The 26,035-nt window shown below is 58.9% G+C and overlaps 1 protein-coding gene across 2 annotated transcripts in view; it reads right to left on the minus strand.

Moving 5' to 3' along the window:
• SBNO2 (strawberry notch homolog 2) overlaps positions 1–15,009 on the minus strand; it is a gene marked incomplete at both ends in the record, with an annotated part of 33,217 nt that extends 18,208 nt beyond the window's left edge. For both annotated transcript variants that reach the window (XM_084250538.1, XM_084250537.1), the window contains 3 exons: positions 8,815–8,926; positions 9,950–10,023; positions 14,890–15,009. In XM_084250538.1, coding sequence (XP_084106664.1) covers positions 8,815–8,926; positions 9,950–10,023; positions 14,890–15,009 — 306 coding nt within the window. The remainder of the gene's footprint in view (positions 1–8,814; positions 8,927–9,949; positions 10,024–14,889) is intronic.
• Between the last annotated feature and the right edge of the window lie 11,026 nt (positions 15,010–26,035).

Genomic DNA, 26,035 nt, shown 5'->3' on the forward strand with positions numbered 1-26,035 from the left:
GTTTGGGGAGATACGGGACAGAAGGTGGCTGAAGGGAACAGGGCCACATGCAGGCCACCGAGGTCAGGAGAGGTGGGGTTCCCAGGGGTCCCTCCCAGCTCTGGAGTGGGTGTGGTACTAGGAAGCACTACTCCCTATTGAGACTGCAGCAGCCACCAGCAGCCGCCCAAAATGACTGAACCCCAGAGTCACCCTCTGTGGGTGCCTCCCAGATAAGTATTGCTATCACCGGAGCCCCCAAACACTCAAGCCTGTGTTTACCCCTCCCTGGACTCACCTGCAGGCTGTGGCCCCACCTGGTGCCTCCTCCCAGGACCCCAAGCCTCAGGTGTGGGGAGGAAGTTAGTTGGTCACCCCAACAGTTCTGGAGGACCAGCTAAGGCTGCCCAAGCAGTGCCCCCTAGGTCACAGCCCAGGAGGATAGAACTACCCCCTCCACACCCCTCCATGGCTGGCTGCCTTCCCTGGAGGTCTGCAGCTGCTTGGACCCTCGTGGGGTCCACGCCTGGGACGTGACTGCACAAATCTCCTTCAGAGACAGGGTGGCCCACCTGCCCTGGACAGGGGCGGAATGGTGACCCAGGTTCATGGGGAGAGCCAGGAGGGGCTGGGATCTGCTCCTACCTTTCTAGTCATAGTCGGTCTAAACCTGCCCCCGCTCGCTCACAGCAACTGTTACCTGTCCCAGGACATCCCAGGGAGCTATAGACACTCAAGTCCTGAGGCCCTGCCTCCCTTCAGAACCCGCCAGCCGGGGCTGGAAGTTGCCCTGAAGTTGCCCTCCCACCTGCCACCAGCACTTTCAGTTTGAGCCGCCACACCCCACCCCACCCCCGCCATACTGGCCACAAGCCCTGAGCCCTCCTCACTCTCCTCGGGGAAACCATATTTCCTCTCCTGCCCAAAAAAAAAAGGGGGGGAGGGGGCGGGCTCCTCGGGCCAGGAGGCAGCGGGTGGCCTGCGAGGACAGAGGGAGGCTACCTGGTTGAGAGCTGCAAACCGCAGCCAGAAGTGCAGCTGGGACATGGCACGGCAGACTGGTCCCCAGGAAGGCGGGCAGAGCGGCTCCCTCATGACCGGCAGCTGGCCACTGGGGCGGACTTGCTCAGTCAGGCTGCATTTGCATGTTGGGTTAGTCACAGCCGGCGCCTACTTCCCCTAAGGCCCGGCTGACTTTCAGGAAATGATGTCTCCTGGTAGGTCTGGGCGATTACCGGCAGCCGAGGCAGAATTACTGTACGGGGCGGAATCAGCTGCTGTCAACAATGCCCCGCTGCCTGCCCTCTGGCCGTGGTCACACCCTGCCCACTGGCCCTGGCCAGGCCCCTTAGGGCCCACGGGGCCCACATTTCCTTAGAGAGCTGTTGGTGAGGCTCTATCCCACCCGCCCCTCGCTCAGGTACGCCTGGCAGGGGCCCAGTGCTGACTCTGAGGCGCCGAGAGCAGTGACTCTAAGGGGTACAGCCACCACATCACGGGGACAAAACGGAGACCCCCCTCTGTGCCCCCCATCCACCCCAGGCCTAGCCTGCAGCTCCTCAGCCGGGATTCAGGGGTTTTTCCAGCTGCCCCCAGCCCCTCTTCAGCCTCATTTCCAGCCCTCCCCAGCTCCCCACCTGGCCTTTGCCTGTGCTGTACCCCTACCCGGGCCTTGGGGCCCCACTGCTGCTTCTCTTCCAACCCAGCCAAGGGGTCTGGCTGTCCCTGAAGCCCCCATTCTGCCCCTGTGCGCCTGAGCTCCAAAGACAGGCAGGCAGGGCTGCCTGTGGGGGCGTGGAGCCTGAACACGCACTGTGGGGTCGGCCGCTGGGCTCTCCCGGCTTTACTATCACTACCAGGGTCCCCCCGAGATGAGGCCAACCAACGGCCAGGGGGCAAAACAAACCCGGAAGGCTTGTGCTTATGAGACGGTTAACGGCCAGGCCTGCAGGCAGGAGGGGAAGAGCAGCGGCCCCACGCAATTGAGGGAACCGAGCTGACAGAGCTGGAGGGGGCTGCGGGGGATGCAAATAGAGGCCAGAGAGCACCACCTCACACCCCCGCACAGCTGGACTCCCAAGGAGGTCAGTAACCAGTGCTGGGGGGCTGGGGTGCGTAAAAAGGGGAAAACAGTTGAAGAGTTCCTCAAAGAAGTGTCACCACACGACCCAGTATTTCCACTCCCAGACTGTGCTCAAGGAACACGATTCTCAACAGTCAAAAGAGGGCGCCACACGGGAACATCACTCGGCCATGAAAAGGGGAGCAGCTCTTGACATTTGCTACCAAGGGACTGAACACACGACACTCAGGGAGAGAAGCCAGACTCACAAGGCCACACAGTGAGTCCACTGACAAGAAACGCCCCGGACAGGCACAGCCACAGACAGAAAGTGATTTTGTGGTGCCAGGGGCTGGGGAAGGCATGAGGTGACTGCTGTTAGGGACCGGGAGGTACCCTGGAGCCTCTGGAGGAACTGTGGTCCCCAGAGACTTTGATGTCAAACTCCTGGCCCCAGAACCAAGCAGGCATAAATCTGTGGCCTTAAGCTACTTAATTTCAAGTTGAGGCTAACCCAGTACACTCCCAGCCCTCCAGGAAACTGCTCTCCCAGCCCATGCTTGGGGTTCAGGTGGAAGCTAGCACACAGACCCGACCTCTCTCAGATTCTATAGTCAGGAGGGGCGGGTCCTGCTCCCCATGGCCGAACCTTGACCCAGGCTTTCTACTCTCAAGGCAAGAGTCAGACTTCCAGTCCCTCCTCGGCACCCGCAGGCCCAGACTTGCACATGGAGACACTCTTGAGATACCCAGGCTCCTGCTGGGCCGCAGTTCTCAGTGCAGACCACAGAGCAGGGGGTTTCTTGGCATGGCCAGTGGGAACCAAGGGGCTTAACCTGAGAAGGAAGTTTGCTCACTTTCTCTTCCTGTGCCAGTAACTGCTGGGCCCAGGGCAAGTGAGCTGAGACTCGGACCCCTGCTCAGATCCATCTGTGGCTTAGTCACCACTGCCCACCCCTCAGCCTGCATGCAGGAGCTGCCATGTGGGAGCTGCCAAGCATTTGCAGAGCACTTTTCTTTTTTTTTTTTTAAAGGTTTATTTATTTATTTATACAAGCACTGGGTACAGTCAGAAGCGCGGGAGGGTGAGAGAATTCACCAGAGCCAGAGCGGGGAGCAGAGCAGGCAGAAGGACCGAAGTACACTGCTGAGGAGAGCAGCGGGCGGCAGGAGAGGTCTGCGCGCCATGTGGGACCCTCCTCTGGTGGCCGGGGAGCAGCCGGGGATTGAACCGACGCTGCAGAGGCTGCGGGCAGCTTCGCAACCCAGCGCTCAACCGCTGCGCCACCTGGGAGGCCCAACAGAGCACTTTTCTGAGCTGTGACCTCATCCTGGCTTTCCAGAAGCCTCAGCTGGCACCCGTATTGCATGGACAGGGCACTCACCCGAGAAGCCAGGAGGGGACCCTCGGGGTGACACCTGCCCTGCCGACTGGCATGAGGGGCTCAATGTGTGGGAATGAGTCCCAGAGGCCTTGGGCAGAGGTTCAGGGCAGCACCTACTCCAGAGAACAAGTGTACAGGGGACAGGCACGGGCTCTGGGGGAGGGCAGTGAGGGAATGGGGGCTGCCAGGATCCCAGGAGACTGGGGGGATGGAGGTCAGAACCAGAGTAGGGCCTGGAAGGCCAGGGGCAGCAAGCCTGCCAGCACAGACCAGAAGAGGTGTCACTAGGCCCCCCATCCCCAAGCTCCCAAATATCCTCTCAGATTCAGTCATATCTGGAACACATGTTCACACAAAGCCTGCGTGCAAATGTCCACAGCAGCATGAGTCACATTGATAAAAAAAGTAGAACTAAAAAAGTGGACAGAACATACAACTACAATGTGCCCATTCACACACTGGAATATCACTGGTTCCTGACAAGGAATGAAGTTCTGAGACTTGCGAAGCGACCACCAGGAGGGGCCTGGACACACGACGCTCAGGGAGAGAAGCAGACACAAGAGGCCACATGGTGGGAGGCCATTGACGAGAAACGTCCAGCACAGGCACAGCCAAAGAGTGGGTGTGTGGGACCACGGAGAGGGTGGGGTGATTGTTGATGGGATGGGGTTTCCTTTAGGGATGATGGAATGCCCTGAAACTGAGAGATGAAAGTTGCACAGGTCTGGGAATGTACTAAAAGCCACAGAACTGTATGATATTTGAACAATATCTTAATTAAAAAGTTCAGAGTGGGGCCTCCCCTGGTGGCATAGGCGGTTGAGTGCAGCGCTGTGAAGCTGTCTGCAGCCTCTACAGCGCTGGTTCGATCCTGGCCAGCCGGAGAGGGTCTCACATGGCACGGCAGACCTCTCTGGTGACGCCCAATGCTCCCCTCAGCAGTGTATTTCGTCAGTCTGTCTGTTCTGTTCCCGGCTCTGTCTCTAGTGAATCCTCTCACCCTCCCGGGCCTCTGGCCTATACCCCAGTTTTTGTATGAATAAATGAATAAATCTTTAAAAAAAAAAAAAAGTTCAGAGTGGAAGAAATCCACCTGTTCATACCACAAGAAAGGAGACCTTCCTTGAAGAAGTGGAGGCGAGAGGACTAAGGCAAGAGGGGCAGGGTGTGAATCCGGACTTCCCTGGTAGTCAGAAGGAAGTACCTCAGATAGAACAGAAAGACACGGGATACCCTATGAGGATGCCACAGGTGGCCTCATGAGGACAGTAAACACCAGTGCCCCCTGGCATGACGCATGTGGTGAAATCAGTGTTCACAAGGCCAGGCTGATATGACAAGTGACTACGTGGGGGCTGCCTTCCCCGCAGGACCCTTGCTGATCAAAGCAGAGTGAGGTCTGCACACTCACCGATGGGGTGGCGGCACTAACAGGCACTCGAGTCCACCCTGGCCCCAACATAGCCTCACAGTCTCTCCCAGAAGAAGATAGGAAATAGCAACCCCACAGTGGACATTGAGGGGACTGGTGGAGGCCACGCCTCAGGGGTTAAGGTCAGCACCATTAACAATAAAGTGTGTGGGCCTCCCCGGTGGTGCAGCAGGTTGAGCTGAGTGCTGTGAAGCTGTCCACAGTCTCTGCAGCGCTGGTTCGATTCCCGGCCGGCCAGGGAGATACCCATATGGCACAGCAGACCTCTCCTGACTCACCTGCTGCTCCCCTCAGCAGTGTTTTTGGTCCGTCTGCCTGTTCTGCTCCCCGCCCTGTCTCTGGTGAATCCTCTCACCCTCCTGCGCTCTGGCCTGTACTCCAGTTCTTGTATAAATAAAATAAATCTTTAAAAAAAAAAAAACAATAGAAGCATGGACACTGGACCTCTGAGATGAGGCAGCGAGGACCCCTGTCCAGCACCAGCCCCAGCCTAAGGATCAGATTCCCGAAGGCCTGTGAAAGGGAGGCGCCTTGAGGATCACCAGCTCTCCTTGGGGCTCCGCTGCGGGCACTTGAGTGGTCACCAGCATGTGCCAGGGCTGGTTCCTACAGCCCTGGGAGGTCAGCAGGTAGACCATGGTCGTGTAAGATAAGGGAAGTCGGGGGAGGGAGGGAGCACTGGAATTCTCTGTCAGCAGTTTTTCTATACACTCAAAATATGTAAAAATGTATTTAGTCATGAAAATCTTCAAACATAGTAAAGATGAAATGCAACAGAACATAGATTTTCAGATGGGTTTGGGTGCCCCTTGGTATCGCAACCAGAGCCCCAGGCTTTGGGAGGGTTCAGCGGGAGCCAGTGCAACCTGGGCAGGTGGCAGAGGAGGATTGGCCTTGACCTCTCACATTCCCAAGGGCACAGTCCCACAGGTTGGGGGGCACACCTGCTGTCTGAGAATGGGGGACCTCATATTGAGGTGTGTTCAGTTCCCCGCCTGGGTCTGGGTTGGCACACGCAGAATCAAGGCAGGGACCCCACACCCTCAGGGTTCGGTGCTTCAGTCCCAGTGACAAGGAAAGGAACAGAGACTCAAAGAGCGAATCTGGGGTGAGGACCAAGCACAGGCCCAGGAAGCACGGCCTGCAGGTACCCCCTGGCAGACTGGGGGCAGGATGCTGACCCCAGGAAACTGCTCCCTGCCCCAAGGAAGGTCAACACCGTCACGCAGCTCATCTTTTTTTTTTTTTGCGTTGGCTGCCAGAAGACTCAGGGATCAAATTTAGGTGCCAGGAGAGGAGGTATGCGGGCCTGGGAATTTACATTCACTCCTCACCCACAGCCTCACCCTGAGTTTTCCACTCTAACCCCTTCTGCTACAACAGCAGGAATGTCTCTGGAGTGTGCATGGGCCACTGAGGGTTTTGTGTGATGTACTGGGTTCCTCTCACTGCTGTAGCGAATTACTGCAAACTTCATAGCTTGAAACAACACACTTTTATTACCTTATGGTCCTAGAGGTCAGAAATTCAAAATGAGTGGGCAGGGTTGGTTGCTCTGGGGCTCCAGGGAAAACCCACTTCCTGCCTTTTCAGCTTCTACAGGTGCCGCGTCCCGGCTCAGGCCCTTGCTCTATATCCTCCCAGCCAGTGGGGCTGCCTCTTCCTGTCTGACTCTGACCCTCCCCCTCTTATCAGGCTCCCTGTGATAAGAGGCTCCCAGGAATCCAGGGTTCTCCCTCACCTCCAAGCCCCCTCTGCAATGTGCGCTGCCGCGTCCCCAGGTCTTGGATCAGGACGGTGTGTCTTGGGCGTCCCTGTGCCAATCACAGCAAGGTCACTTATCTGAACCAGGAGCAAGGGTGTCGGTGGTGGGTCCAGCAGGCCAGGGTTCAGCTACCTAATGCCTCAGTACCAGGCTCAGTCTGGACTCCTTCCTGGTTCAACCCACACTTCAGTCCCAGGGGAGCTGGCAATCAGCCAGCAGGGCCTGGGGACCACCCCCCAAGTGAACTCTGTCTCACACCTGTTCCGGCCCATACTCAGTGGTGGGGTGAGATTTCATTTCAAGTTCTGTTGCTTAAAAGAAGCATCTGGATCAACCACACCCCAGAAATGACAAGTGGGAGTGCTCAGAAGGCACTTAGTAAATGTCTGTGGGGGGATGTCACTCCCTCAACAAGGGACAAGGACTGGGTGGCACTCTGACCAGTACGCAGTGAGAAGCAGAGGCAGCACCCCACAGGACTCTCGCCGCACGGGACTCGGGCTGAGAAGCCACACTGGTTCTAGGCAGAGCAGGGAGGGAAGCAGGTGGAGCCAAGTGCGCGTGGGAGAAGCAGAGCACCTGGACAGGGGGTGGGCAGGGAGTGGCCACAGGGCTTCCTCTGGCCCATGCCTCAGGTGATGCCCAACAGGGGGACAGTGTGACCAGGAACAAGCCTGGACGTGGACGTGTCCGGGGCACGGGGCGAGGAATTTAATAGACCTCCAGCCGCGTCTCCCGCACAGCCCGCAGGAACGGGATGGCGCGGCCCCTCCGCTCCCCTCTCCACCAGGCCCAGACCCCTGGCTCTGTTTGCTGGCCACAGGAGCAACACAGGGGGGTGGCTTACACGTGTTTGCTCCTGGGCCCAGAGGACAGACATCTGAGGTCAAGGGGTAGCAGGGCTGTGCTCCCCCCAGAGGCTCTGGGGAGGGTCCTCTTGTTTCTTCTAGTTTGGGGGGACCCTAGTGTACTGAGCTGTGGCTGCAGCACCCAGTTTCTGCCTCCATCTTCACATGGCCACTCCTGTTTTACCTCTCCTCTTTGGCTTTTATAAGGATGCTTGCCACTGGCATTGGGCCACCTGGGTAATCAGGAATGTCTCAAATCCTCAAATATAGGCCCATTCTGAGGTTCTGGGTGGACTGGATTTAGGGGGATCCCAGTCACCACAGTACAGAGCATCTGGTCCTGCGGCAGCCCCCAGTACAGAAAACAGGACAGGACCTACTGGTGGAAGCTGGTCTGAATGGTCCCTGTCTGCGTCCAGGGGAGCTCGCTGGTGTGAACTGGCCAGACCGTGCAGTATCTGTTGCCTGGTGGACCCCCATTTTACAAGGGGAAACGGAGGTCAGGGCAGCTGAGTACCCAGCAGACCTTGGGCACAGTCTGACCTGAGCAGTTCCTCAACAGTGTGCAAGACACCCCTGGCCACTGAGGGTGGCCGCAGGTGCCGAGTTGTTGCCACCTCCAGGGGCGCCAGTACATTTGGTTGCTGCTGCCCGTACTGCCTGCGAGCCCAGGCTCATTCCCCACCTGCCCCAGCTCATGGCTGCTTCCCAAGAGTCATCTGTGTGGCGCTGGCTTTGCGTGACCCAAGAGCACCTGCGGCTGAGGCTATGGCAGCGGGGTGCACCTGACTCCTCGGGAGGAGGTGAGCCACCAACATTCCCAAAAGCCTAAATAGAGGAGATTTGAGCCAATTCGCTGTCTAACTTGGACTTGTGTGGCTCACATTTTCCAAATGGCTGCTACATTTTGGGGACAGAAATACTCATGATCTCTGGACCGACGGGGCTTGGCAAACGAACCCTCACCCAGATGCCACAGACCCCAGGACAGAGCCAGCGAGGGGCTTCTGCTAGGCAGGAAAGTGGGACCCAGATTTGGGAAAAGTGAATCCAGCACTCTGAGATGCCCTCCTGCAACACACACATGGGGTAACTGGATAGCCCCCCATCCGTCATTATGCGACCTCCAACCCAGCTCTCCTGGTGCAGGGAAGTCGCTTCTAGACAGATCCAAAATGACCCAGAGATGCACAGCCAAAATTTGGGAGCTCTCAGGCCAGCCAGGGGCTGAGGAGTCACCAGTTTTCTCCAGAGACCCAGTCACACGGTCATGTGGCCACCCTAGGACACAAGGAGTCCCAGGGGCAGGCACTGGGCCGCAGCAACAAGTGGGGTCCTACCTGAGGAAATTCAGTCTTTGGCAGGAAGCTGGAGGGAGCGGCCTCGGGACCGTAGCTGGTGTCTAGGCAGGGCTGGCCGTTGACAATGAAGGAGGCAGAGTTCATCAGTGGGCTGGGGGGAGATGGGAGAAGGTGAGCGTCGCTGGGGCAGGGCCTTCCCACCTGCCCGAACCTCTACACAAGCCACCTGAGCTAAGTTCAGCCCAGCCCCACTCAGACTGGGGCCTTGAGAAACCCAAAAACATCACCCCCATAGGGGAGCCCTGTCCTGGACCATCCCTCCAACGCCCCGCCTCAGCCGAGGGCACCATGCTGGACAAGGACACACCCTGAAGAGGAGAAGAACGCAGCCAGGCACCCCCGAGGGGTAAGGGCCGCTGGCTGGAGTAACTGGCACTCAGGGGAGCAGGTGCGGGTGTAAGGAGCGGAGGAGAGGAGTGCTGAGCACTCTCCCTGGGTTCTGTCCCGAGAGCCCTGCCCACCCACCATTCTCCAAGGCTCTCCCTCCAGAAGCTTATCCCACAGGGTCTGGGGTTGGACCACACATCTTGCGCCAAGCCCCCTGGACAGCAGCTCCCGGGGCAGGGAGCATGTGGGGACGCTTCTCTCCAGTGCACACTCCTCAGAGAGTTTGGGAAAGCTAAGAAGGAAGAATCTTCCCCTGCTATTGCTGCTGGAATAAACTCCCCGGTTCTGTCCCAACTCTCCGAGACCAGGGACACGCCAAAATACCCTCTGCATGGGCCGCTCCTTCACCTGCGATGTCCCCGCCGGGCTTGTTCCCCTGTAAACACCCTCGTGCCCTTCAACACACACCTCGCTGTTACCTCCTGCAGGAAGGGGCCCTTAGGTCCTTTACCCTTCCACACAGGTGGCGACCTCTCCGGCCCCTGGCCCCACTACCTCTGCCCTTTCTCCCTGGTGGGTTCTGGCTCTGACAGACACTGGCTGGCACTGGTCAGTCTCCCAGTGCCTGTGTGTGGCCAGACCCCAGCCCTTGGTCCTTGGACAGGACACTAAAGCCCCTGGCTCTGAGCTCTATTGCCGCTTAACCTCTGACTGCAGAACTAGAGGCAGGGGGCAGTGCCCAAGGGCAGAGCAGCCACCAGCAGGACACCAGAGTCAAGGCACTTACGCGCTTTCACCGCCGAAGGCTTGATACTGCGTGGTCGGGAAGGGGGTCCACCACGGGCAGTGCAGCATGGTGTTCTGAAACAGAGACGGGGCATCAGCATGGGTTCCTGCTGCGCTGGGTTCGGGTTCTAGAGCAAGGGCTTGGCTGTTGGGTGTGAGCCCCACCCACGCCTTCCCAGCTGGGTCACCTAGGAGTCACTTTATTGCTGCATGCCTCAGTTCCCTATCACATGAGAACCCAGAGGATTGTGGTGCCGTGACTCTGGACCAGAGGTGGCCCATAATCCCTGGGGGGCATGGAAAGCCCAGCCTGCCATCCCACCTGAGGTCTGGGGGTCGGGAACCTCCTTGGGGGCCAGTCATTCTAGACTATGGAGGATGGGACCCTACAAAAAGTAAGACAGCTCGAGTCCCTCCTGACCAAGATTTTTCCCCCAGTCGTGGAAGGGACTTTTCCGAAGGGAGGAGTCAAGGCAGGATGAGGCATCTGCACTACCGCCAAGGCCTGGCCCCAGCACTGACAGGTCCTCATCACCCAACCCTGCCGGGCTCTGTCCCCAGAGAGAGAGTTAGCAGAGCTCTCCTGGGCAGAGGGGGCTCCCAGCATCAGCCCGGCCTCTTTGGCTCAAGATCACAGCTCCACTAGGGAGTCCAGAGAAACTGCTTTTGGTGAACCTGAAGTCAGTGGGATAGCCTGAGGGTCCTGATACTGGAACTGACAGGACCACAGACACTGGGAGCCCCACACTAGGCCAAAGGCTGAAGGACAGAGACAGGAGGCTGCAGGGAATGATGAGGGCCTGGGCCTGGGGTCAGGTCCAGGTCTGGAGGTGCAATCATGGACACTCATGCACTTCAGAACGGGCCTGTCCAGTAGGGGTCTCCCTCCCCCAAAACTGACCACTGCCCCTTGGCTAGCCCCACCAGCAACTCTACCCCAACAAGGAGGCCCCAGCTGTCACTGGGAGAGGCCCACAGACTACAATACTATTCCCACTTTTCCCAGTTGGCCCCCATGGGGGCAGCAGCTCAGTGGCCGGTGCCTGCACTCCAGGCCCACGCAAGTCTCGCTCCCTGGGAAGGCACCAGAACAATTCCCCAGCCAGCCACTTCCTGCACCCCTCAAGACTCACAAGGGAGATCTGGCCTGGAACCAGAACTTCCTTTGTCTTCTCTGTCCCTTCCATGCTGAGGGGAGGAGCCAGCCGAGGCTTCCCATCCTTGCCCCACCCAACCTCCAGCAGGGCCTGTGGGGTCAGATGTCCAGCCCCACAAGGAAGAAAGGGAAAGAAAGACTCTGAGACCTTATCGATTGGCAGAGGCCCTTGGGGGGCCCGTTTTGTTCTTTCTGCCTTGCACAGATTGCAAAATGAAAATATCAAAATAAGGTCGGGGTGGGGAGAAACACAGGGCATCTTATCAGTCAGAGCAAACACTTTTATGAGGAATCCCTGTGGAAGCCTCTGGAAGGAGGCAGTGCCACTGTGGCCTGTGGGGAGCAGGTTGGTATCTCCCCAGAAGCCCCCACTTCTCCCTAGGATCTTGAACTAGCATCACTTCCTCATTCAGGCCCCAATTTGAGGGAGAGAAATTGAGTTCCAGAAGGAACATGAACTTTCCAAGGCCACAGGGCACTTCCGGGACAATTCAGAACACAACTCTAGACCACACTAGACCTTTGAAATGAAGGAGTTACTGGTGCAGGACAGCACTTTGGGCGGGGCCAGTCCAGGGAGCAGAAGGGGCACAGCCAGTCTCAGGCTGTGGGGGTGCTTCAGGGTGGTGAGGACGGGAGTCTTGTGTTCGCCCAAACTTCTCTGCCTACATCTAGACCAGGTCTGAGGTAACCCTTGAAGAGTTCCAAGAACAGGGGCCCCCAAGGTCATGTAGACCTTGAGGCCTGGAGTTGGAGAGGTGGGGCAGTTGGGTTATATCTAGCCCTGTCTAGCTAGCACCCCAAATTCCTCCCCTAACCCATAACTCTGGTGAGGCTGCTGAACAAGGATGCCCAGCTCCGCCCTGAGGGGTGGCACACACAGCCAATTAGAGCCTTCCTCAGGTTTTTCACTGGCAGCCAGAGGAGGCTCCACCTCTAAAGGGTAACCCTGTACATGATTTGTCCAGAGGCGACCACTGGACCCTGGACAGCCAAGCCAAGCCTGCCTGAGATGTTTTTTGGGTGGAGACAGAGAGGACTCAGGGGAGGGACAGGTCTGGGATAGTGGCCAGAAGAGGCTCCATGTTACCCAGGTAGCATGTAAGCTGATCTCAGGAGATGATGGTCCAGCGAGGGCAGCAGGTAAAGCAGGGCCACCATAGGAGATACCAGACTGCCTAGTGAAAGTCGGGTTTCTGTAAAACTTTTTTTTTTAAACTGATCTGATTTATTTATTTATGCATACAAGAGCTGGGGCACAGGCCAGAGATGCGGGGGTGGGGGCGTGTGTGAGAGGATTCACCAGAGACAGAGCAGGGAGCAGAACAGGCAGACTGACTGAAATACACTGCTGAGGGGAGCAGCAGGCGAGACAGGAGAGGTCTGCTGCGCCATGTGGGTTGCTCCCTGGCCAGCCGGGGATCGAACTCATGCTGCAGAGGCTGTAGATTGCCTCACAGTGTGGTGCTTAATTCATGCACCACAAGGGAGGCCCAAGTTTCTGTAAAACTTTTAGTGTAAGGGGCCTCCCCTGGTGGCACAGCGGTTGAGCGCTGGGCTGTGAGGCTGCCTGCAGCCTCTGCAGCACTGGTTCGTTCCCTGGCCGCCGGCGAGGATCACCAAAAACAACAACAACAACAAAAAAAAAAACTTTTAGTGTAAGGATTGCATGGGACACACACACACACACACTAAAACAATATATATATAAAATATATACACACTAAAATATACATAAATATATATATACTAAAACAATATATATATTTATGTTTATGTGGAATATAAATTTCACCGGAAGGCCTCCCCGGTGGCGCAGCGGGTTGAGCACAGTGCAGTGAAGCTGTCCACAGCCTCTGCAGTGCAGGTTTGATTCCCGGCTGGCCAGCGATGGTCCCACATGGCGCAGCAGATGTCTCCTGTCTGGTCTGCTGCTCCCCTCAGCAGTGTTCTTGGTCAGTCTGCCTGCTCTGCTCCCCGCTCTGTCTCTGGTGAATCTTCTCACCCTCCGCACCTCTGGCTTGTACCCAGTGCTTGTATAAATAAATAAATCTTTAAAAAAAATTTCACTGGACATCTATTTTTATTTGCTAAATCAGGCCACCTTAGAGACACCGACAAGCTGGCCATGGACCCTTGGCTCCATCCTGGACTCCTTCTGAGCTGGGTTCTCCTAAGCCCAGCCCACACCAGCCATGCGCACACCCACAGCCTGCGGGAGCTGCACGGTCAGCTCTTCCTCTGGGCTGGACATGGTGTGGCCTGGGGTGCGATTTTAACAGCTGAGCGCCCCTGGGGAACAGGCTTAGGCACATCCTGGGAGGGGAGGCCCAGCTTGGGAGAGCGCCAGCTGCCAGGAGCAGAGCTCAGAGCCAAAGTCTGAACACCCATGCTCCAGGGCCCTAAGTCCCTCCTCCGCTGCAGCTTTTGAGCTGCCCCGCCCCCAGCCCCAGGCGTTGTCCCGGCCACCTGCAGTGTCTCAGGTCACCATAAAGGGGGCCATAGCAGGAGCACACCCCTTGTGGCACAGCTGCATCCTCCACAAAACCCCTGGCGCTTACTTTACCCAGGACTTCTCCAGCGTCCCACTGCCCTCCCCAACCCTGGAAGGGGAAAGCAAGCACGGAGGTACTATTTATAGCCCAAAAAACTGGAGTTGTCCCAAAGGCCCAACAATAGGGAAATAATTAAGCAAATTATCAAAGATGAGGACTCGTGTGGTGTTATTAAGAATGACAAGCGCACACGCGGAGCCCATGGAGTGGGGGAAACGAGCCGGGCAGCGCACACCTGTGGCCTGTGCTGCATGGCATGCGGGTGGCAGCAAGAATGGAAGCGGGGTGGGTGGGCATGGGAGGTGAGGCTGGCGGCACATGACTGTGTCCTGGACCTTGGCAGAACCACCTAAGGCTTTGAAGCTGTGAGTGGCATCTTCAGTGGTAACCAATAGCCACCCCCACCCCCCAACTTGGAGGCTCACTCTCTAACTTCACGTACCCTCGTCTACCTGAGGATACCATCTGGTCACATCTGTCAGGAGTGAGTCTGGGATCTCCATATGCCCCTCCCAGCCCCTTTCTGACCTGAGAGGTCAGGGTGGGTCTAAATGCCAACCCCATCATTTCTGTGACCCTGATCTCAGTCACTCACCCCCTGTGCCCCCACACCATGCTTTCTTCTTGCCCCACCCCTGCCCTTCAGCCCCATCCCAGCGGGACAGAGGCTATATAGGGGGGCCTGTCCTCCAGCTCCTGGAATCCTCTCCCCTGCCGGCCATTCTCCTGCCAAGAAAGGTTGTTTGTTTTTCTTTCTACAGTGGAAAGCGCCCCCATTTTATCCGAGGAAAGGAAGGCTTCAAGCCACTCACTGGAGGATTCCAGAGCCTACTCTGGTGGGGCCAACTGCACCCTCTGTGATGAGAAGGTCTGGCGGGCACCTGCAGTCATTTTATTACCTGTGGTACTTTACTACAGCCTGGAAGCACCCCGACTCCTCAGGGCAAACCGTGGTGTGTCTGATGGAGATTTATTTACTCCGCACCAAGAAGAAATGAACTACCAGGCCACGAGGAGACATAAGGAATCAGAATTGCCCATTCCTCAGTGAAAGGAAGCGAGTGGCCAAGTCTGAGCAACCAGGGCAGCTGGAAGCCCTCAAGGATCCCCCCTGTAGTCCAGGGGCCAAGATGCTCCCTGAGGCGGGAGGCGTGTCCCTCCCACGCCTCCAACACCCTCCACACCAGCCAACCCTAAGCACACTATGCCGATGCCAGGCATGGGGCTCACCTGGACGCTGGACCCGCACAGCGGGCTCTCCAGGGGTGGGGTGCTGTACAGGACGCCGCCTGCCGGTGGGGGCTCATGCTGAGGGAACTCCCCGTCCATGGCGGGCCCCACAGTCAGCATTAGGGGCTCCACGACCCAGATGCGTGGGGTCTATCTGGGTTTCTTGCTTCGTGGCGGCGGCATCACAACCTGGGGAGAGACATGGCGTATCCTGAGGGTTCCCATGACCACACAGGCTGAGGACACCCTCCTCCGAGGACAAGGGACGGGAGCCGAGAGCGCAGGGCTTGCACAGAGGGAGCACGGTCCCGGGCCCCACCAGCTCGTGCCCACCCTAACTGCCCCTCCCTGGGCAGCCTGGAGTACGTGAATCCAGGCTCCCCCAATGCTACAGTAAACTGGGGTGCTCCCTTATTACCCAGTCTCGCCCTGAGGGCTGCAGTGGGGGCAAGCCTGAGCAACTCCTCAGTCACCTCAGGACCCCTGCCTGGCCTCCATGTGCCCTACCCAATGCCTGGCTGCCCCCTTCTGGGGACATAGGGACTGGGCTCCTGAGCGAGGGCCCAACTGGGCACCCAGTGCCACCAGGTGGGGCTCCTGCCAATGGAGGCCTGGGCTGCAGCTGGGAAGTTACTGTGCTGGGAGCAAAATCTGCCCAGGACACAGACACCACCTGCCATGTGTCTCAGGCCTCAGGGCCCCCGGAAAAAGAAATACTGTGGGCACCTAAGGGGCTGTTGCAGCCACCCATGAAGAGATCCCTGGTGATCCCTGGAGCTGTGGCTTTATGACGAGGGGGCATCTAGGCTGGGAGACAGAGTCCAGCTTGACTGGTACCGAGCTGGGGGCGCCCACTGGGACCACGGGCGGCCGTGCCCCTCTGTAGTCAGGCAGCGCTTGGTAGAAGGCGTGGGGGGAGGGGAGGATTCAGGCTGAACAAGAAGAACCCAGAGCTGGCTGCGGGCAGGGAACCCCCAGCGCCCTCACTGAAAATGTGCTGGGTCTCAAGGGCGGGCAGACCCAGGCATGAAAGGCCACAGGCTGACCCCAGTCACAGCGCTGGGCACCTGCTGCTGATTCCCAAGCCCTCGGAGGCCCCACCCACTGGGAGAGGAGCAGGGCTCCCGTGCAGGCCTCCCTGCTCCTGGGGCAGCAGCCGGGAACTCAATCGCCAAGGGAGGCAGGAAGGGGAGGCGGCCACCACTCCCAGCCAAGCCCTGGTGAAGAAATCCTCAGGACTTCCAGTAATCGCCAGCCTGTACCGGTGCTTGTGCAATTCTGCGGGGGGCGGGGAGAGGCTGCCTCTCCCTCAGCGCAGGCTGGATGGTCGACTCCTCATCCTCTGGCCCAGACAGGACCAGGGGCCCACGAGACAGACCAAAGGCCGTCGGGACGTGCCCACGCCATCTGCAAAGGCTGCCAGGGGCCTGTGGGGTTCTTCTGCTCAGGCTGCCCCTCTGGCAATATGCCACCTGCCACTGCCCCAGAGGCTCAGATCCTCGGGGCCTCCCGGTGCAAACGGGGACCTGGGGGACCGTCGGGGCGGCTGAAGGTGGGACCTGGGTTCTCCCACGAGAGCGCACGGCTCTGGGATTGGGCCTTGGACATCCCCATAGAGACTGCAGGGCCAGGCGGAGGCGCCAACACCCGCCCCACTGTCTAACAGTCGGAAAACCACGGCCAGCCCCGGTGCCTGCACTCCCAGCCTCAGCAGGCTCCTCTGAAGAATGGGTCATTTGGAGGTACAGGGACAAAGTCATCGGGTCTCTGCCATCTGGTAGCCGCTTAGGGGACTGCTGCCCTGGATGGGGCCCCTGGAAAGTCCCCATCAGGTTGTGACTGCCCGCACCTGGGACAGGAGGCAGGTAGGAACAGGGAGAGCTCTCAGCACCCACTTGGGGTAGGGAGGATGTGACATGAGGGGACTTGGCCCCACCTCAGACCTCCCTTAAGCCTTGTCAGCGCCCGTCCCACTGCTGCCACTTCCCGTGCAGTTGGCAGCCACATCCAGAGCGAAGTGACCTCTTTCTGCTTCCAGGCAGCCTCTCGGCTCTGCAGCCACAGAGCCTTGGGCGGCTCCCTAGGACAGCACCACCCCATCCACAGGCCGACGGGCGTGGCGGGGAGGGTGGTGGTGGGGAACCATGGGCAGCTCCCCGTGGCCCTAACGAGCACATGCCAGGCGCTCCACTGCCCCTCACCCTAATGCTCTGGCCTGCACAGCCTGCTCCTGCGCTGTCCCAGAGCCCAGAGGGCCAGTCCTGGGAACTCGGATCAAATTCCAGATGCCCCGTCTAAGTGGAAACACTCACAGCACCGTGTAGGCACCGTGTAGACGTGTAGTTACCTACGGTCCAGGGCATCATGTCCCTTCAGAGAAAGGACCTTTGTCACGTGCAGGGAGGGCTCCAGAAGAGCTGGGGCAGCCGTGAAGGGGAGCAAGAGCAAGGAAGCTGGCATGATGGGGGGCGGGGGGCGTTGTGACAGGGCCCTGGTCTTCACTTTTCAGAGACTCCAGGGTGTGCGCACCATGCCGTGGGGGACCCCAGAAGGCTTCTTCTACCAAGCAGGCCCTGGTCCTGGGAGTGTGAAGAGGCAAAGAACAAGGCCACGTGACTGGGTGACCTGCGGCAAGGTGGGCCACCGAGGGGGAGGCAGGAGCTTGAGGTACGGCAACTCCCCAAATGGTTTGACAGAGTCACATATTCCAACATAGTGCCACTGCACACCCAGAGGAAAGCACACACTTGTGCACACAAAACCTGCACACACAAGTCTCTGGCAGCGCAAGTCACAGCAGCCACAGGTGGACATGACCTGAGTGTCCAGACTCAGATGAACAGGTATACACGGTGTCCCCCTACACATGGGGAATCACTTGGCCACGAAAAGGAGGGCAGCTCTGACTCTTGTGACCACAGGGAGGGGCCCTGAACACACGATGCTCTGGGAGAGAAGCCAGACACACGAGGCCACGCCATGTGAGGCCACTGATGAGAAAAGTCCAGTTCAGTCACAGCCACAGGCAGTGAGCGTGTTCAGAGTGCCAGGGGCTGGGGGGCTGGTGAGGTAAAAGTGTGACCACTGCCCATCTGCCTTCCCCAGAGGCCACCCCTATGGGTACCCCTTCCTTCTTAGCATCACCTCTTCCACTCAACGCTGGGGCAACCCCAAAATATAGCCCTCTCGCGTGTGACCCAGCCACGTCCTGGAGTTCCCAGGCCCCGTGAGCCCAGGGCTCAGGAGGGAGGGGATGGGACGGAACAGAGACCCCATGTGGCCAGGTCAGAGTTCGGTGCCCAGCACCCGGGCCTGGCGTGTATTTACAGCTCGCAGGTGACCGCAGGAGAGCACTGCGCTCATCACCCGTGGTCTGTGTCAAAGGTTTCCTTCTGAGAGCAGGTTTTCAAATGAGTCATTGTGAAGAGAAAGATCAGGCCGTGAGCAGCCCAGGCGAGATGGGGATGGGGGAGGGCATGGGAAGGGCCCAAGGCCTGGAAGCTCCTGAGCACGGCGAATTTGGGCACCTGCTGCCACCAGCCAAGTCCTCCCTCTGTGGAGCCCACCAGGTGGGCCAGGTCTCAGCACAGGGCTGGGGCCCAACACAGGCCACTGGGTCTTACCCACACTGAGCTCTGCAGACTCCCAAACACATTCTGAACCAGCTGCCCTCAGGCTCCCACTGTGGACCCCACAGGGCCCTCTGTGGGATGGAGCCCAGATCCACTGACTGCCCTAACCTCCGCCCGCGTGGTGTTTCAACAGAACATGAGATTGATGTGCCTCACCAGACCCCCACACTTCTCGGCTGAGTTTCAGGCCCAGCAGCGCCCCAAGGGTGGGAATCCCCTATTGGCCCCCAGGCTCCTGACCTGGCACTACTCCCAGTGGTGCCTGGGAAGGAGGCCCTAGTCCTGACCCTGGGCCCAAGGTCAAGCTTCTCTAAACCTGGAGCTCTGTGTCCTAAGTGTGGAAGGGACCCCAATATAAACCACGGATGAGAATGTGGGGCTGTCCTGACCTTGCCCCACCCTGGGGCTCCTGAGTTGGTCCAAGCTGAATACAGCACACGCTGGCCTCTCCTGCCCCACCCCGCTCATCCTGTGGGGCCCCGGACCAGCCACAGCATCAGTCCAGGCACTAACATCCAAAAGGAGGCTCATCCAGTGGGGTCACAGGATAGGGACACCCAGAGCCCCTATAAGTTGGAAGAGATAGGAAGGTCCTGCCCCTGGGGTCTCCAGACGGCACACAGCCCTGCTAACACCTTGAACTCAGACTTCTGGGCCCCAAACTAGGAGATGATGAGGCCCTGGGGTTTACAGTCACCCCAGGACTCTCAGACAAGAGGGAAAGTAAATGGCAGCAGGAGCCACCCAGACGCTCCTCCCGAGAGACTGCAGAGCCCCGCTGACCGGGTGCGGCTGGCACCGGGTGTGTGACTGCATTTCAACAGAGCCCCTGAGGCCATCTGAAACTGGCAGCTTGGGGATGCCAAAGGAGGGCAGAGGCCCCAGCTCACTGTGCACATGCCAGGGGGGGCAGCGGCAGGAGAAGCCCATGTGCTTCTGGGGAAGGCCAGAGGTTGGGGTTCCAGGTGTGCTACCACTGTGGGACCCCAACCCACAAGCTCACCATCTCACTCCAAGGGGAAGTCTTACCGATGAAGCGTTTCTTTAAAAAACACCTCCTGTCCTGCTCCTGCTCTGTCCGTGGAGAAGATGTTGGGGGATGCCCCAGGGGCTGTTCAGCTGATAGCTGCCTCATACAATCAACAAATGAAGGGGGGGGGCACCTCCCTGGTGGCTATGGCCTGAGTTCAATCCCCAGCCAGGGAGCTACCCACACGGCGCAGCAGACCTCTCCTGCCTCGCCCACTGCTCCCCTCAGCAGTGTACTTGGGTCCTTCTGCCTGTTCTGCTCCCCGCTCTGTCTCTGGTGAGTCCTCTCACCACCACCACCATCCCTCCCACCCTCCCACTCCCCCCTCCCCCCCGCACCTCTGGCCTATACCCTAGTTCCTCTACGCAAAAAATAAATAAATCTTAAAAAAAAAAAAAAATGGCCTAGAGAGGAGGCCCTGGGGGGGAGGACGGCCACACACCCTCACACCCTGACCCGATCTCCTCCCTGCCCGGGAACCACGCGGCTGCACCACATGGAAGTTGGCAAGGGGGTACACAGCGACCCTGCACACCACCCCAAGGATGGTGCGGTGACCCTGGAAGCCGAGTGCAGGGGCACCCAGCCCAGGTCAGACCCAGGACGGACACAGCGGGCAGCAGCGTCAGCATTCCCCCCCCTTGCCTCAGGGGGCCAGGCTGGCAGAATAAACCACGTCAGGTGAAGTGGCCCTGATCCCGGATCAAAGAGGGAAGGGCCAGCAACATTTGGTGAAGCAAACTTTATCCAGGAAGGGAGACCCTGGGCTGGGTTCCAGCGTAGCAATTTAGGGATGCCTGCGGCAGGCTGTCGGGCTCTCTGGCTAATGCAGCCGCCAGCCACAGGTCCACAGACCTGTCCGCCTGTCCAGGACAAACCAGTCAGTCTGCAGACCCCATGGCCATGAGGAGCCCGGGCAGGGCGGAGCAAGGACGCGCGGGCAGCCCCCGGTGAGGCGGGCGCTTCACGCAGCCAAAGGAGACAAGCAGAGCAAACCCCGCCTACATTTATGAGGACACACAGCCCTTCCACGCCAGTCCCTGAAGGCACAGCTTTCAGGACACACAGCTCTTTACACCTGCAAGTCAGCAGCCCCTCACCTGAAGGCCAGGTTGGGGGGTGGGGAACAGGATGGGGAGATCAGAGCTGATCCCCCACTCCCAGGTACTGCTGAGTGTTACTAGGGAGAGAAAACAAAAATGGATCGTCAAGGAGGTGACACAAATCCACAGGCCAGAGTCGTGTTGGCGCTGCCACTGCTGCCCCCAGCCCACCTCTGCTCCCGGCAGACCTCTAGCCTCTGCACGCAGACAGGTGTGGAGTGGCTCCCCATGGTGGATGGGCATCTTCCCTGCCAACTTCTTCCTCTTCTGGGAACTGCCTTCTCAGGTCTTCAGCAGCTGCAAAGGGCTGGTCTTGTGCTTATCAGCCTTTTAAAGGTTTTAGATACACCGAGTTTGTTGTCTCTGATCCCCAGACCTTCTCCTGGGCATGTCAAGCCAGATCTCACTGGCCCTGACTCTCCAGTACTTTGAAGCGGATATGCCCGAGTCTTTCCAGGCATCTTTCCCTGATGCCCTCTCTAAGCGGGGTTGGGCATGCCTCAGGTTGGCCAGCATGCCAGGTCTCTCTACCCAGGCCCCTGAAGAGCCCTGAGCAAGAACAGATCACAGATGGTCACACGCACCCCAAATAAGTGGTCTGACAGGTCTGCACCCTCCCAGTCCGGTGCCAAGTACATCACAAGGGGCTTTTACCTAAGACTGAAGGATGCCAGAATCCCTGCAGAGGGAGGCCCCTTCTGGCTTGGGGCTATCTTCTACCCTTCCCTCTGGGAAGAGGGCAGAGGCCCCCAAATCACAATAGCGGGAACGCCAAGATCACTCCAAAGGAAACTGGGTCCATTTTCCCTCCTGCCATGATGGGTGATCACAAACTAGGCATTAAAATGGCACATGGGGCACATGTCTCAAGCCTGCAGGTCCACGGCCGAGGATCTGCAGGCCCAGGCCAGTCCACCAGCCCTCCCTGCACTGGATGTGTCAGGAGAGTCCAGCCAGGTCCACACGGTTGTTAGCAGGACAGAGGTCCACCTGCAACAGCGGCCTGATGGTCAGGGACTTAGCTCCAGAAGGTGCCTGCAGCCTGTCAGGTGTGCTGTACCCCCCCGCGGGAGGCGCCCTGAGGCTTTACACCTCTCAGTCCTCTCTGGCCTCCAGCAGGGAATGTTCTGTTTTCAGGACACTGGTGAGGGTCCTACCACCACACCAGGGGTCCGGGGATCATCCTCATCTCAGGGCCCTGAGTTTACCCATCTGCAAGGTCCCTTTGCATAGGAGGTGACATGTCCACAGGTCCTGGAGCCGGGATGGGAACTTCCCTAGGTCCCCTAGGGAGCTGACCACAGAATTTAAGGAGGACACACCGCACAAGTGACCACTGAGCAGTGAGCGGGGTGCACAGTGACAGGCTCTGGTGGCGCAGGGCCTTCCCGTGGGTGCCTGCAAGTGGCAAAGTCCTCTGGCCCCCTCTGGACAGAGCCTCCCCAGGACCCAAGGAGGGGCCGGACAGGTGGGGGGCCCCTCTGGGGCAACAGTCTCCACCCCCAGGAATGCAGCCCAGGGCTTCCAGACAAGCTGGTTTTTCAAGAGAAGCTGCATATCTGGATTTGGGGGTGGCAGCCCCAGATTTCTCAAATTTGGCAATCTAGTAGTCACGCCCACCCCTCTGCAAGTGAGGCACCTTCAGTACCCAGATCCCCATAGCACCCCAACAGCCCCCACATCCACCAACCAGCTCACTCACCCCAAACCACATCCCGAAACACAGCTTAGGGGGCTCAGCCATTGTGGAAGCTGATGCAAAGCCCCAAAGAACATGCCCTGGTCAGCTCACATCCACCCAGGAGACACCAGCAGAGGCTCCCACATCCTGTGCCACCGGCGCCAAGCTTAGAACCACCCAGGGCCAGGCCAGGCAGGAGGGGGTTCTACACGCCCATGTCACAGCTTCCAGAAGAGGGCTCCACCCCAAAACTGGCTAGGAGAGCATTCCGGAAATTCTGAGGCAGCCCTGATAAACACACCGTCCCCTGCTGAGTGCCTTCCTCTGTGCAGACCTGGCCATGGAGCCCCCAACTCCCCCCCCCCCGCACACCCCCTCCCCCTGCCAGTGACCCACGCTATTGCAGCTGAGATGGGGGGCAAGCCCTTCCTCAGTTTACCTAGTATGCAGCAGAGGAAGATGCCTTCTCTTCCTGGTTTGCGCTACAGGTCGGGGCAGGATGTGGCCACTCCTGGTGACTCTGGGCCCTCAGCTGGGGTAGGGACTTTCTCCTGACCAGCCCTCCCACCCACTGTGAGTCAGTGCCATAAAAGTTTACTGCCTGCTGGGACCCTCCACCAGACAGCTCCCTCCCTCCGGGAATGCCAGCTTCCTGTGGCCTTTGACCCCACAAGCAGCAGACTGCGAATTGCCTTCCGGAATGTAGGACACATCACTTTCAAAAGGCAGCAGGCCCTCTTTTGGTTTCACTTAGCAGTCTGCTCCCGAGGGCACCAAGGCTGGACCTAACCCTGCCCAGGAGGCCAGGCTGGATGCCGGCTGCTGGGGACAGGTCTGAAAGGCGAGGGCCTGCGTGGCCGGAGCCTGGTGGGCGCTTCCCTGTAGGCGCTGCAGGGCTATGGTTTGGGTAGGAGTGCCAGAGATATGTGGAGGGGCTGTGAACCCCTGGGGGGTGGCAGCACAAAGACTTCCCCTAGCACACAGCAAATACATGACCCCCCTCCCGGGCCCTAACCCTGATGTTCTTTCTGTCCCATGGGGGGGGTACAGTGGGAGGACACCCGTACAGCATATAAATGAATTGAGGGGGTCAGTTCAGCACAGACTCACTGGGGTCACTCCCTACCCACTATCCCTTGGGCTCATGGCAGGGAAGGGGTAGAAGGTGGGGGGCGGCGGGGGTGGTCCTGACCCGGCCAATCAGGGGACCATGGCGAGAGGGCAGTGTTCGCCCCAGCCTTCCTTCTCCCAAAAGGCCTGGTTCCAGGGGAGACCTGTTCCACCTCCTACTCCCAGAAGCTTCTATCCCGAGGTGCTTCTACCCCAGGGCCTCGCCCGTCCAGGGGCCTACCACCCTCAGGGGCTTCCACCAGTTCCCCTCTCCTGCCTTGTGGTTTCCCATCTAGTCCTGCTCCCGGCCAGGGCACCCCTTCGCAGAGCCCGCAGAGTCAGTTCAGGAAAGACCCGGATTTCATGAAGCGCTCCCAAAGGATCCTCGTTCTCCCTCCATGGGGTGGGGAGACGGCACATCCTGGGGGGGGTCCGGAGAAGACGCCTGACACATCTCCTAGGGCCCGCATCTAACTGGCGCAAGGTGCTACGTTTAGGCCCCTTCCACATGGGCATCTGGGGGGCAAGAGAGACCCAGCTTTGTCCTTTTTAACGCTTTTGCCTCATGCAGATAGACTCCACACCACACAATGCACCCACCTGGAGAACCTTCGAAGCTGTGCAACACTTAATTCAATCCAATCCTACCACATCCCACCACCCCAAAAGGAAACCCTGTCCCCATCATTAGTCACTCCCCCCCCCCGCACCTCTAGCACCCCAGCCCACTCTCTGTCTGTGGCTGGGCCTGTCCCGACGTTTCTCATCAGTGGATTCATACCCGTGTGGCCTCATGTGTCTGCTTCTCCCCAAGCGCTGTTCCCCAGCCCCCCTAGAGCATCATATACAGTTTCATCTCTGCCTCCTCAGGGGGCCCGGCAAGTCCAGAGCAGCAGAGTCCCAAACTACAATTGCCTCTTACTTGAGTCACCACATACCCCAATTGGGGGGGGGCAAGGCTACTGCCAGGTCCCAGCCTCACAACTTTGCTCAGCAGGATGGACAACCAGCAGCGGGGGCCAGGGAACGGGGCAATCCCAGGGACAGGAACAGGGATTCCAGGGCACCCAGATACCAAGACCAAGGCAACACTGGGGAGTGGGCAGAATGGGAGCTGGCAGGGAGGAGTCAGGCCTGAAGCCTGAAGTCTGCGCGACCCCGCTCCCCATCCACATTTGACCACCCACTGCACCGTCCTTCTTTCTGGCTGCCCACATTGCCCTGGGCTGGGGAAAAGAGGCAGCAGATGCTCCAAGCCTGGCCACCAGGAACTGCATGCACACGATGTGCGTGCACACTCACATGACACATGCAACATGCATGCAACAGTCAAGCACAGATGTGTACAAGCACAACATGCATCGGTGTGCATGCACGTACACGTGTGACTCGTGTGCACCACATGCACACCTAACACACACATGCTCTCGTGGGCACACACCCTGGACTGTGTTGGTGCCACGGGGCAGCCACTCTGCCACGCTGGCAGGGTGTGCACACTGTTGTCAGTTATCCCCCGGCAGGGGAAGAAGCAGGTCCCCATGCCTGCCCAGAGGACATCCCGGGAGGGAGGCGGCCCTGGGGACTGGACACAGTTGCCTCTTTATTCTCCACCAGCTGGCTCACGTGGCCAGGGAACGGCACTGGGTCAGTGTTTCTGGGCCGCCCCTGCTGGAGGAACTGCAGAGACTTTGCTGTACGTGAGCTGGGCCTGCCCAGGTTGGTCACACCCCTGTGGAGGTCCAGCTGGGGGTGGGAACTGGCCCAAGGTCAGCTGGAGAGCACTGGCTCCAGCTGCCCACCTGTGGCCCCACCCTGCCAACAAAGCCAAGTGACCCTCCTGTGCTCTGCCCTCCTGGAAATACGGGGCGTCCTCCAGTTCTCTGTCAAAGCACAGATATCTCCCCATCCCCACTACAGTCTCCACACACACACACACACACACCCTGGGGTGGGCGGGAAGCGGGCCCTACTCCAGCCATTGCGAGCAGTCCTCTATGCAGACCCCAGCATTAAACAACAGCACCTCTGGCCCCAGAACAGGGTCCTCATGCTATGTCTCCCCAGCCATCCTGTCCTGCTCTTCCCCGTCACTTGCACAGCCAGCATGGATGGACTCTGGAGGTGGCTGGACTCAGGAAAAGCAGCCCCAAACACCCAGCCCTGAGCAGTCTTCACCCACCTCTGGCTCCCCTGAAAATCCAGGGTGACAGAGACAGCTGGCAGTGTCTCTGTGGATTGCCTCAAACACAGCACGGGGTCACTCCGGTCACTGAGTTCATGTGGCACAAGGGGGCCTGTGGCCCAGCAAGTGGGGTTCAGGGCAGGGAAAGCAAAAGGCAGGGTCAGGTCCAGTCCCAGGGTGCCACTGGAGGAAGGGCTGGCCTTGAAGTCTCTAGAGTTCCCAAGCCAGGGAAAGATGGCAGGGGTCTGGGACCTGCCACCCCTGAGGTGCAGCTCTGGTTTTCTCTGAGCCTTTCCAAAGTGCCCACAGAGACCCGCCATGCAGGGCTAGAGGCTGATCATCCTGCCTAGCAGCAGATAAGTGGGTTACCACAGAAAAGTCTGTCCAACCAGACCCCCTCACCAT

This window comes from Talpa europaea (genome assembly GCF_964194135.1).
Source record: "Talpa europaea genome assembly, chromosome: 12".
NCBI classification, from domain to species: Eukaryota; Metazoa; Chordata; class Mammalia; order Eulipotyphla; family Talpidae; genus Talpa; species Talpa europaea.